This window comes from Colobus angolensis, unplaced genomic scaffold (genome assembly GCF_000951035.1).
Source record: "Colobus angolensis palliatus isolate OR3802 unplaced genomic scaffold, Cang.pa_1.0 Scaffold18, whole genome shotgun sequence".
NCBI lineage: Eukaryota > Metazoa > Chordata > Mammalia > Primates > Cercopithecidae > Colobus > Colobus angolensis.
The window spans coordinates 1,965,087-1,978,764 of record NW_012114932.1 but is presented as its reverse complement, the minus strand read 5'-3'; the positions used below and the strand labels follow the sequence as shown (position 1 = coordinate 1,978,764).

The 13,678-nt window shown below is 43.0% G+C and overlaps 1 protein-coding gene across 1 annotated transcript in view; it reads left to right on the top strand.

The window, feature by feature from the left end:
• RBM6 (RNA binding motif protein 6) overlaps positions 1–13,678 on the top strand; it is a 146,750-nt gene that overhangs the window by 104,487 nt on the left and 28,585 nt on the right. Inside the window, exons 7-8 of the mRNA XM_011939304.1 lie at positions 4,125–4,199; positions 10,642–10,702. Coding sequence (XP_011794694.1) covers positions 4,125–4,199; positions 10,642–10,702 — 136 coding nt within the window. The remainder of the gene's footprint in view (positions 1–4,124; positions 4,200–10,641; positions 10,703–13,678) is intronic.

Here is a 13,678-nt window from a genome sequence, read left to right as displayed (position 1 = left end):
GAGGCAGGAGAATGGCGTAAACCTGGGAGGCGGAGCTTGTAGTGAGCTGAGATCTGGCCACTGCACTCCAGCCTGGGCCACAGAGCGAGACTCCGTCTCAAAAAAAAAAAGATAAATAAATATTCTATGTGTGAGGATACTCTAATAGATAATAGGCAATTAAGAATGGACATTCACGGCCGGGCACTGGGGCTCATGCCTGTAATCCCAGCACTTTGGGAGGCTGAGGCGGGTGGATCACAAGGTCAGAAGGTGGAGACCATCCTGGCCAACGTGGTGAAACCCCATCTCTGCTAAAATACAAAAAAATTAGCTGGGCGTGGTGGTGGGTGCCTGTATTCTAAGCTACTCGAGAGCCTGAGGCAGGAGAATCACTTGAACTTGGGAGACGAGGTTGCAGTGAACCAAGATTGCGCCACTGCACTCCAGCCTGGTGACAGAGCGAGAATCTGTCTCAAAAAAAAGAATGGACATCTACTAAAGGTGATGCATCATCCTACCCATTCATTAATCTAACTCCCTACAGGTTACTTCCCTAGGAGACACTGACAGGTCTCTGTTTTCTGAAATCCAGAGAAAGGCAGCAATGGGGAGGGGTGCAGTGTATGTGTGTCATACCTGTGCTTGGTATATCTGGGTTGCCTGCGTATAATAGCAGCTGGGGAATCAAATCATAGATAAATTGTTCTCGTACAGGTTTGTCCTATGACTACTTATTCTTATTAAGCAATTGGCTATATTGACCCTTTTTGGTTTTGGAAAAATAATAATAATTTTTTTAAGAGAGAAAAAGAAACAACTGGCCGTGCTTCAACAGTGATGTTAAAACCATTTAACATTCTTTAGCAGTGGTCACTGTCCGCTTACGTCTAACTATGTGCAGGTTGAGAAAAAGTACTGCCTGAGTTATAGATGATCCTGTGAGAATAAGAAATCATTGCTTTTGTAACACATGAGGTAAAAGTAATCTCAAAGTTCACGTGCTGATGGAGACTCCTGGCAAGAGGAGTTCCCTACCCTCAACAAAATGTCATCCACAGCTACTGGAAGATTTTTGTTGTCTGAGAAGTATAAAGTGCCTTAGAAATACCTGAATCCATTAATGCCTCCAACTGTTGAAATCAAAATTTGCAGGTGACTGAAATTGACAGTAGTGGCTTGTTTTGGTTCACTGTTCAAATGACAACCCACATGTTTTATGGATTGGGTATATAGATGTATGCTCCAACAACAAAATCTCCCTCCAGAGCCACTGTGTACTAAGCACCAGGTCCTCCAGCGATAGTTGGCTCTATTCTTTCATTCATTCAGCAAGAGCTTACTAAGCTCCTTTTTGGTACCAGATACTGTTTGGTGCTGAAAATAAATAAAAGCCAGCAAGATTAAGTAGACTGTAAGATCTGGACCAGTAATTTGACAACACAAAGTACTGTTGCAAAGATACAGTTTCTGATGTGTAGTGACCATTCTCTATGAAAGCTTAGTCTTTCAGGAGATTAAAATGGGTGGTGAAATTGTCATACCTAGCAAGCAAGCAAGGTGAAATGAGTGGCTATTTGACTCCCACCTGCTGATGCTGGTCTTTTTTGGTTCCTAGGGCTTATAATGATCAACATTTCTTGAGCCCTCACTATATTGTATGCTAAGCTCTTTACATGTATGAATTTACTTAATCTTCACAACCACCCTAAGAAGTAGGTATTGTTGTCCCTACTTTACAGATGAGGAAATGGAAGCACAAAGAAGTTAAGGACCTTGCCGAAGATCATTGAGTAGAGGCAGGATTCAAATTTAGGGAACCCAACCCACAGTCCATGCTCTTAAAGATGTTATATACTGTCTCTGGGCTTAAAAGGGTTCATTTTAGGTCGGACACGGTGGCTCACGTCTGTAATCCCAGCACTTTGGGAGGCCGAAGCGGGCAGATCATGAGGTCAGGAGTTCGAGACCAGCCTGACCAACATAGTGAAACCCTATCTCTACTAAAAATACGAAAATTAGCTGGGCATGGTGGCATGCACCTGTAGTCCCAGCTACTCGGGAGGCTGAGGCAGGAGAATTGCTTGAACCCAGGAGGCAGAGGTTGTGGTGAGCCGAGATTGCACCACTGTATTCCAGCCTGAGCCACAGAGTGAGACTCTGTCTCAAAAAAAAAAAAAAAAAAAGACGGCTGAGCACAGTGGCTCACGCCTGTAATCCCAGCACTTTGGGAGCCCGAGGTGGGCGGATCACCTAAGGTTGGGAATTCGAGACCAGCCTGACCAACATAGAGAAACCCCATCTCTACTAAAAATACAAAATTAGCCAGGCGTGGTGGTGCATGTCTGTAATCCCAGCTATTCTGGAGGCTGAGGCAAGAGAATTGCTTGAACCTGGGAGGCGGAGGTTGCATTGAGCCAAGATCACGCCATTGCACTCCAACCTGGGCAACAAGAGCGAAACTCTGTCTCAAAAAAAAAAAAACAAAAACAAAAAAACGAGGGGGTGCTTCATCTTGACGAACTTCCTGCATTGGTAGAGCTTGGTAGAGTGGTCCTTCCCAGATCCTTCCCTGCATACAGAGCCTGTCTCTTTTCTGATTGGTCCCTAAGGCCAGATTACCTGTCCCTATTACTGAGCAGAAGCTGGTGAATGAAACAGGAGATCCCTCAGTCAAAAAAAAAAAAAAAAAGGAAAAAGAAAAATGAAGCAGGAGATCCCTTCTCTACAGCCCAGATGTAAGTCCAGCTCTGCCCTTCACCACCTGGGTGACCCCACCTCTATGAACGTAGGTCCTAATCTGTAAAGTGGAGATAATGTTATTTCATCAGATCATTTAGGGAATTAAATAAGATAATGTACTTAGCAGTTTCTGGCTCTGAGTAAGTGCTTAATAAATGTTAGCAATTTTTATTATCATTGTCCTTAGCCTTGAGAACAAGCCAGGGAATAGTTTCTCAGACCAGATGCTAAGACCTAGGTTAGATGGGCAATTTTCCTTGGTTTTGACAAGAAAATAATTTTATCCTGTGTATTTCTCTTGACTTTTTTGATGTGAAAAGCAGAGAGGTAAAGCATTATTTGACAGATGTATGGATTCAAGCAAGAAACTGAGGTCCAATTGCAAAGAAATGGCTTGTATAACTCAGAGCCCTGTCTGAGGAAACACAGAGGACCCTAGAGGGCGGAGAATGAACACAGCGCAGGGGCTAGTTCCAGAGTCGCATTCTCGGTTAGTTCACTTTCAAGTGTGGGTGAGGGTCCCTTGTTAGTAGGCAGAAATTTTTTTTCCCCTTCTCCAACACATATCTGCTGGCTAGTGTTTATTAAACAAAACTTTATTTTAATGTGAAATAGAATTCATGACTTGTCCAAAATGGAGAGGCAAGGGAGCTCTTTAACAGGCTTGTTGAGCCCCTTTTCCCACCTGTTCCTGTGCCAGACTTTCCCAGAGGCTTACTTGCCAATGGTTGCTCCTCAGATCTCAGGGCTAGCTCACTCTATAGGCTCCAAGCCAGAGTGATACCGCCGCCGCTGCTGTTGCTCCCACCAACCATTCAGTTTCCTGCTGTAAGGATATAACTTGCTGTGAAGCTTTCACCTTCCTCCTTTCTTCCTGTCTTCAATGTTGTATGTCTTTGTCCTGGTGCTTTTGCCATACAGCCAGTGTTTCAAAGAAAATTTTCAGGCACTAAAGTTATAGCCCTTACTCCCTTTCCAAGGAGATGTGAGATAGCTGTGGAAATGAAGAGGGCTCCTCTGCCTCTGTGCAGAAGGAAGAGTTTGCTTCTTAATAGTGTGCTAGCTCCTGAGCTAGGTGGGGGCCTTTACTCAAGAGAGCGCATTACCTGACCTCTGGACAGGTAGACTGGGCATAGCCCACCCAAGGACAGCACCCTAACCTACAGGAACCAAGGCCGAAGACTGATTTTACCTTCTCACACTCCCGTTTCCTAAGCTAAAGCTTGCTCTGCAACACTGCCCCAGGTCTGTGGCTTAAAACAGCGATTTCCTTTTGCCAGTGAATTAAGCTCGCTCTTTATAAAATGTTTCAGCTTGGGGATTGGAAAGGCTCTCTGTGCCTTTCTGTCTCTGTCTATTTCTCCAAGGGTTGATGTTGATGGCTTCTGTCTTTGTCTTTACAGGGAACTCTAATGATCCAGGACAAAGAAGTTACCCTCGAGTATGTACCAAGCCTGGATTTTTGGTACTGCAAACGAGTAAGTACCAAGAATCTCTTTCTTTAGAAGTAAGCATCTGGAATAACAGCTCCTCCATATCTCTAGGAAGGCTGCCTGCTAACATGCATTCCCAAGGACGAAGCTCTTCTTCCTCAGGTCACTTCAGTTGAACAGGAGGAGGTCAAGACAAGGTCATTCATAATTTCTCCTTCCTGGCTGCTACATGTGGCCGTAGAGGGTTCTGGACCTGCAGTTGGAGACACTTTCCCAAGGACATGTGCCATTATTTCTATCAGTTATAAACATAACAGTTCCTTGACATATAATATCTTCTCACCTCTCCTAGAGGTGGTCATAAAGGAATTCTTGTTTGGAAAAGTAGGTTTGGAGAGACTAGTTCTTTAGGAGTTGTACATTTTTTGGATATTCTTGGGTTTCCAAGGGTGTAGAACTTCAGACACCATGGCATTTTACCTCTATTAAACTCCATATTCTCTTAGAGTGGGATATTTAAAATTTTAGGCTATACTCTTTTTTTTTTTTGAAACAGAAATCGCTGGGTTTCAGCGATTCTCCTGCCTCAGCCTCCCAAGTAGCTGGGATTTCAGACATGTGCCACCTCACCTGGCTAATTTTTGTATTTTTAGTAGAGATGGGGTTTCACCATGTTGGCCAGGTTGGTCTTGAACTTCTGACCTCAAGTGATCCATCTGCCTTGGCCTCCCAAACTGCTGGGATTATAGGCATGAGCCACCGCACCTGGCCTATTTATTTATTTATTTATTTTGAGACAGAGTCTCGCTCTGTCGCCCAGGGTGGAGTGCAATGGCGCGATCTCAGCTCACTGCAACCTCTGCTGCCTGGATTCAAACGATTCTCCTGCCTCAGCCTCCTGACTAACTAGGATTACAGGTGCCTGCCACCACGCCAGCTAATTTTTTTGTAGTTTTTAGTAGAGATGGGGTTTCACCATCTTGGCCTCCCAAAGTGTTGAGATTACAGACGTGAGCCACTGCACCCAGCCGGCTATACTCTTTAAAGGTCCAGTTTGATTGCAGTGAGCATGAAAATATAATTTGTTTTCATTGCTACTACTTAGTGTCAAAAATAATTATGAAAAATTTGTAAAGTTTCTGAGCCCTGACACACTAAAAATGTTACAGTACTTGAAAAAATTTAGTAAAGACTTTAGCTTGACATTTGTATTAGTAGAATATAACTTGAATAGCTATGATTGTCATTAGCCAAAGTACTCATATTTCATGGATATATTCCCTTAGGGTATCATTTTAGGAAGATATTTCCTTTCCTTTTATTGAGATAAAATACATGTAACATTATATTTGCCATTGTAACCATTTTGAAGCATTAATTCAGTGACATTAAGTATCTTCACAATGTTGTGCAGCTATCAACACTATCTACTTGCTAGAACTTTTTTTTTTTTTTTGAGACAGAGTCTTGCTCTGTCACCCAGGCTGGAGTGCAGTGGCCGGATCTCAGCTCACTGCAAGCTCCGCCTCCCGGGTTTACGCCATTCTCCTGCCTCAGCCTTCTGAGTAGCTGGGACTACAGGCGCCCGCCACCTCGCCCGGCTAGTTTTTTGTATTTTTTTAGTAGAGACGGGGTTTCACCGTGTTAGCCAGGATGGTCTCGATCTCCTGACCTTGTGATCTGCCCGTCTCGGCCTCCCAAAGTGCTGGGATTACAGGCTTGAGCCACCGCGCCCGGCCTTTTTTTTTTTTTTTTTTTTTTAAATAAGAGACGGGATCTCACTATGTTGCCCAGGCTGGTCTCGTAGTCGCTGGCTCAAGTCATCTTCCCACCTCAACCTCCCAAATAGCTGGGACTACAGGTGCCATCATGTTCAGCTTAATTCCAGAATTTTTTTTTTTCTTTTTTCCTTTTTTTTTTTGAGACAGGATCTTACTCTGTTTCTCAAGGTGGAGTACGGTGATGTGATCATGGCTCACTGCAGCCTTGACCTCCTGTGCTCAAACGATCCTCTCGCCTTGGCCTGTCGAAGTTCTGGGATTATGGGTGTAAGCCACCATATCTAGCCTCAGACCTTTTTTAAACCCCCAAAAGGAAACCTCATATCGTTAATCAGTCACTTGCCACTTCGTCTTCCCCCAGTCCCCAGGAACCATTAATCTTTTTTCTATCTCCATGGATTTGCCTATTCTGGGTATTTCATATAAGTGGAATCAAAATATGTAAACTTTTGTGTTGGCCTTTCACCTAGCATGTTTTCAGAGTTCATGTATGTTGCAGTATTTATCAGTACCTCATTTCTTTTTGTGGTTAAATAATATGAATATATCACATTTTTTTCATCCATTCTTCAGTTGATGGACATTTGGGTTGTTTCTGCCCTGACTTTGGTGAATAATAGAACTGTTGTGTGCTAGTTTTTGTTTGAACAGATGTTTTCAGTTATTTAGGGGTATGTATCCAGGAGTGGAATTGCTGGGATCATATGGTACTTTTATATTTAACTCTTTGAGGAACCACCAAACTGTGTTTATTTTATTATTATTAGCAAACTTTTTCATAGACCACAGCTATACCATTTTATATTCCTATCAGCAATATATAAGGGCTTCATTTCTCCACCTGCTTGCTAACAGTTGTTCATTTCCCTTTTTTTTGATAATAGCATCCTAATGGGTATGAAACAATATCTCATTGTGGTTTTGATTTGCATTTCACTAATGACTTTGAGGGTCTTTTTTCATGTGTTTGTTGGCCATTTGTATATCTCCTTTGGAGAAATGTTCAACCAAGTCCTTTGCCCTTTGGAATTGATTTGCATGTCTTTTTGTTGTTGAGTTGTAAGAGTACTTTATATTTGCTGGATATTAATCCCTTGTCAGATATATAATTCGTAAATATTTTCTGTGTGTTATGTTTCACTTTCTTGAGAGTATCCTTTCTTAAAAAAAAGAGAGAGAGAGAGATAAGGTCAGCCAGGTGTGGCTCCTGGCTGTAATCCCAACACTTTGGAAGGCTGATGTGGGCAGATCACTTGAGCCCAGGAGTTCGAGACCAGCCTAGGCAACATGGCAAAACCCCATCTCTACAAAAAATACAAAAATTAACTGGGTGTGGTGGTGCATGCCTGTAGTGCCAGCTACTAAGCAGGCTGAGGTGGGAGGATCACCTGAGACCAGGAGGTTGAGGCAGCAGTGAGCCATGATAGTGCCACTGTACTTTAGTACTGCAGCCTGGGTGACACAGCAAGACCTTGTCTCAAAAAAAATTTTTTTAAGCGGGCGTGGTGGCTCATGCCTGTAATCTCATCACTTTGGGAGACCGAGGCAGGTGGATCATCTGAGGTCGGGAGTTGGAGATCAGCCTGACTAACATGGAGAAACCCTATCTCCATTAAAAATACCAAATTAGCTGGGCGTGGTGGCACATGCCTGTAATCCCAGCTACTCGGGAGGCTAAGGCAGGAGAATCGCTTGAACCTGGGAGGCAGAGGTTGCAGTGAGCCGAAATTGCACCATTGCACTCCAGCCTGGGCAACAAGAGTGAAACTTCATCTCAAAAAAAAAAAGAAAATGTTTAAGTTTATTATGTACCTATTTAAATTTTTTTGTAATTAAAACAAATGTTAATGGCAGTATTATTCATAATAGCCAAAAAATGGAAATAACCAAAATGTCCATTGGCTGATGGATGAACAAAGTTGGCATATCCATTCAATGAAATGCTATTTGACAATGAAAAGGAATAAAGTACTGATGCATGTTACAACCTAGATGAACCTTGAAAACACTATGCCAGACACAGTACACCATACATTGCACAATTCCGTGTCCCTAGGGGTAAGAATGGGGGTAGGTAACTCCACTAGATTTCTTTTGGGGGTGATGAAAATGTTTCAGAATTAGATTGTGGGGATTGTTCACTATACATTTACTAAAAATCATTGAATTGTACACATAAAATAGGTAAGTTTTATGGGGTTTGTTTTTGTTTTTAAGACAGAGTCTTTGTTTGTCACCTAGGCTGGATTGCAGTGCTACAGTCTTGGCTCACTACAACCTCCACCTCCCAGGTTCAAGCAATTCTCGTGCCTCAGCCTCCCAAGTAGCTGGGATTACAGGCGTATGCCACCATACCTGGCTAATTTTGGTATTTTTAATAGAGTTGGGGTTTCTCCATGTTGGCCAGGCTGGTCTTGAACTCCTGGCCTCAAATGATCCAACTGCCTCAGCCTCCCAAGGTACTGGGATTACCGGCATGAGCCATCATGCCAGGCCTGTTTTATGGCATTTAATGAAGAGACTATTCTTTCCCCATTGGCACTTTCCCCATTGTTAGAAATCAGTTGACCATAATCTATAGGTTTATTCCTAGATTCTCGGTTTTATTCTGTTGATCTATATGTTTACGAATAGCACCAGTTACTACAGCAGCTCTCCTGTAGTAACAGCTCTCAAGTCCCAGTGACTTAAAACAACAAGCATATTCTTCATTCACATTACATGTCAGGGACTATGGGTTGTTTGCTACAGTTCTGTTCCACGTGGCTTCTCAACCCAGGACCCAGACAGAAGAAACAGTCTCAATATGGGGCAGTGTCCTTCTGGCTAAGGGAGAGAGAGGTTCATTCACACAAGCAGTGGCTGCTAAGCCTTCTCTTAGACCTAGTGTAGGTCATGTTCACTCATGTTTTATTGGTGAAAGCAAGGAAGGCACATGACCAAGGGTGACAATGGAGAGAGGATATATACTCCCCCTGTGGGGAGGCATGACAGCCACTTGGCAGTGAACAGGGGTGTGTGTGTGTGCGTGCATGTGTATAATCTGTTTATAGGGAAGGGAACAATGAAATAACTGACTATAGTGATCTTAAGTGAGTTACCCTCTCTAGGACTCAGTTTCCTCATCTACAAAATGAGGAGATAGGAGTACCCATTTCATGGAGTTTATTGGGGTTGTCAGGATCAATAAGTGATGACATATACGTAGGCCAGATACACGGTATGTACTATTTAAGAATTAGCCAGCTGGGCCGGGCGCGGTGGCTCAAGCCTGTAATCCCAGCACTTTGGGAGGCCGAGACGGGCGGATCACGAGGTCAGGAGATCGAGACCATCCTGGCTAACACTGTGAAACCCCGTCTCTACTAAAAAATACAAAAAACTAGTCGGGCGAGGTGGCAGGCGCCTGTAGTCCCAGCTACTGGGGAGGCTGAGGCAGGAGAATGGCGTGAACCCGGGAGGCGGAGCTTGCAGTGAGCTGAGATCCGGCCACTGCACTCCAGCCCGGGCGACAGAGCAAGACTCCGTCTCAAAAAAAAAAAAAAAAAAAAGAATTAGCCAGCTGGGCGCAGTGGCTCACACCTATAATCCCAGCAATTTGGGAGGCCGAGGCGGGCGGATCGCTTGAGGTCGGGAGTTCAAGACCAGGCTGACCAACATGGAGAAACCTGGTCTGTACTGAAAAATATAAAATTAGCCAGGTGTGGTGGCACACGCCTGTAATCCTGGCTACTCAGGAGGCTGAGGCAGGAGAATCTCTTGAACCCAGGAGGTGGAGGTTGTGGTGGGCCGATATCATGCTGTTGCACTCCAGCCTGGGCAACAAGAGCAAAACTCCATCTCAAAAGAAAAAAGAAAAGAATTAGCCACTGCTGCTATTGTTATTGTTTTCTCAACTCCATCTGGCAGACCTTTACTCGCCCTATAAGGCCCTCCTCAAATACTATCCTCTTTATAGTTCTTATTCTTTGATTTCCTGCAAACCAAGTTTCTGCCCCCATGGCGTTTGGAAGCTCAGTAGCAAAAGTTGAGGGATTTCAGGGTTGGGCCGTGTGTTTGACTTTTTGTTCACAAGTTCAGACAAGAATAATTATATTCACATTAAAAATGTCTCTTCCCTGCAGTCCAGCTTGGGCAACAGAGCGAGACTCCGTCTCAAAAAAAAAAAAGTCTCTTCCCTTATTCTGGGCTAGTGAATGTTGCCTTTCAATGTCTTTTAGATAGCTGCCAGAGACACTATCTGTATCTCTTCCTCTTACCTTGTACCTCATTATCAGTGTTTGAGAAAGGAGTTGATAATTGAATTCTTCTCAGTTCTAGCAAAATGTGATTGGGGATCTCACAGTCAGTTCAGGCCCAAGTTTTGGGTATGGACTATAAATGGCTTCGAGACAGTAGTATTCTATAAACCATTTAACAGTAGTTTTCTAAGCATATTTCCTATAGGAATCTTTATCCAGGGCAAAGGCATTTGCACTGCACCAAAGTCCCAGATGCCTTGTTAGAAGGTAGCTCTCAAAAAGTATCTCTTTAGATCCTATCTGCCAGCTCTGATCAGTGGGGAATATCAGATTCTTTTTTTAAGCTTTGAGGGGATCTGGGATATGGCTTGTTTGTTTAATTTTTGAAAGGTTTCACTGTTAGATATACATAAGATTTTAAAAAATATTTTCAGTCAAATTGAATTATTTCTTTCTTCCTTACAGTGTAAGGCAAGTATTGGTGGGCACCGATCTTCCTGTTCATTCTGCAAGAACCCAAGGGAAGGTGAGTGGCGAAAGTAGCAGCAGTTTTTATCTTGTTCATTGAGCAAAACAAATTTCATGTTTTCCTTGGCTTTGAAGAATTATCATCCTTAAATCCAAGTTGATCTACAAACCTTTCTTTTTTTTTTTTTTTTTGATATGGAGTCTCGCTCTGTTGCCCAGGCTGGAGTGCAGTGGTGCAATCTTGGCTCACTGCATCGTCCGCCTCCTGGGTTCAAGCGATTCCCCTGCCTCAGCCTTCTGAGTAGCTGGGATTACAGGCACGTGCCACCACGCCCTGTAGCCCAGCTAAGTTTTTTGTATTTTTAGTAGAGACGGGGTTTCACCGTGTTGGTCAGGCTGGCCTCGAACTCCTGACCTTGTGACCCAACCACCTTGGCCTCCCAAAGGTGCTGGGAATACAGGTGTGAGTCACGGTGCACACGGCCTGCAAACCTTTTTTTTTTTTTTTTTTTTTGGAGACAGTCTCACTGTGGCCCAGGCTGGAGTGCAGTGACGCCATCTCGGTTCACTGCAAGCTTCGCCTCCCAGGTTCAAGTGATTCTCGTGCCCCAGCCTCCCAAGTGGCTGGGATTCCAAGCATGTGTCATCACACCTGTGGCTAATTTTTGTAATTTTAGTAGAGACGAGGTTTCGGCATGTTGGTCAGGCTGGTCCTGAGCTCCTGACTTCAGGTGATCCACCTGCCTTGGCCTCCCAAAGTGCTGGGATTACAGGCATGAGCCACCGTGCCCAGCCTTTTAAAAGTTTTGGGCCGGACGCGGTGGCTCACACCTGTAATCCCAGCACTTTGGGAGGCTGAGGCAAACATGCCGAAACCCCGTCTCTACTAAAATTACAAAAATTAGCCACAGGTGTGGTGGCACATGCTTGGAATCCCAGCCACTTGGGAGACTGAGGCACGAGAATCACTTGAACCCAGGAGTCAGAGGTTGCAGTGAGCTGAGATCTCGCCACTGCACTCCAGCCTAGGCAACAGAGTGAGAAAAAAAAAAATTTGCAGTTTGATGCCTAACTTAACGTGACCTGTTAGTAAATGATTTCCGATCTTATTTTCACTAGAGGAAAGAGGTAAGGTCATGGGCTCCTAGTCTAAAGTGGCTAAGTGGTCAGCTGAGCAGAGGTCAGTATATTGTTATTTGGATTTAAGGTTTAAGGATTAAATTTAAGGATTAAGAATTTAAATTTAAGGATTAAGGATGTTAGGTTGAAAAAGAGTATGACGTCAGTCTATGTGGCAAACCTTTTCCCACTCTCACTTCTTTGAGGTTACTGGGAATCATTTGCTCTATTGTTTTCTCTTTTGTACTCTGTAAGCATTTCAGGATTTTCAAGAGAAAAACATTTGTTAAAATAACAGTAAAAATATAAATAAGGAAATAATCAGGATGTGGGGAACATTTTATTATTTTGAGGAATAAAACTACCAGCTTCTCAAGCACTTATCTTTAATATAAATTTCTTTAGAGAAATTTTAGGTAGGCAACTTCGAAGAATCAGACACATGGATCTGTAACAACAGTCCTGTAGTCATCCCTTAAGGAAAGCCACAGCATGACCATAAAATATAGTTCAGTGTAGGGATTCAGGTAGCCTTCTGTTTGTTCCAAGGTTAGAATTTAATGTGCCTACAAGGAGTTTCTTCCGTGGGCTTTTGGCCTCTTGTGGAGATTTTACTCTGATGAAGACTGAAAGACAGGTGTTCTGAAAATCTTTAGGGGAATGCTCTGTATGTTCTAGAGACCAAACCAAAATGTGGGAAGGGGGATGAACAACTGAGATTTTTGCTTGTTGGGTCACTTCAGGTTAGGCAAAGTTGTGTTTTTTTACCCCCCACAAGAAAGATTTTTTTTCATAGCTATTCTAACAAATGAATAGATAGTTTATGAAAACCTTTGGGCACCATACCACTAAGATGAGACAGCTTTAATCTGGAAACCTGTCACTGCTATTATGTAATCTCTATATTGCTCTCATGTAATACCTCGTTTTGAGCCGCATGACTTCTAGTGAACCATCCAAGAATGAATGAATTACAAAAATGTGCCCCTAATTATAAAACAAACTATAAAGACAAATTATCCTGCTGTAGTAGGACATTTGAAATAAGTCATTTATATTTTGAAGTGCATCTGCCCATTATGCTTATGTGCATGTAAATAAGCTAAGTGCAGATAAGGTCTGTTCCTAGCTTCACTGGAGAAGGGCCTGTGGTCTTACAGGATTTGTGTAGTTGTTTGAGCACTGTAACACTGGAAGAAGCAAGGCTTCTACAAGTGTGTTTGGGATATGTGTTTCTACTAAACCTTAAGTAAAGGCCATATCTTCGGTAATTTTTTCCCCTGATCTGTTGTTATCATTGATTATAATAGTCAGGTTCAAGGTGTCATGAAGGATTTGTTATATTTAAATGTTGAGTAAGTGATACAGAGATTTCATAAGATTACATTTTTTAAATGCTTGGATAGTTTCTTCTGTGAACTATTTCATGTCCTGTCTTAGCTTCACTTAAAATATTTTGTCAGGAACTGTCAGAGGACTTTTTATTAGATATTTCTGAGACAATATTAAAAGCATTCCAGGCCAGGCATGTTGGCTCACACCTGTAATCCCAGCACTCTGGGAGGCTGAGGCAAGTGGATCACCTGAAGCCAGGAGTTCGAGACCAGCCTGGTCAACATGTGAAACTTCGTCTCTACTAAAAATACAAAAAAGTACCCAGGCATGGTGGTGGGCACCTATAATTCCAGCTACTTGGGAGGCTGAGGCAAGAGAATCGCTTGAACCCAGGAAGCAGAGGTTGCAGTGACCAAGATCATGCCATTGCACTTCAGCCTAGGCAACAAGAGCAAAACTCCGTATCAAAAAGAAGGCATTCCAGTATGAGTATTTGCTGGCAGATAAGGAGAAATTACAGTAGTGGTGTTTTTCTTTTTTTTCTTTTTTTTTTTTTTTTTGATAAAGCCTTCTACAGATT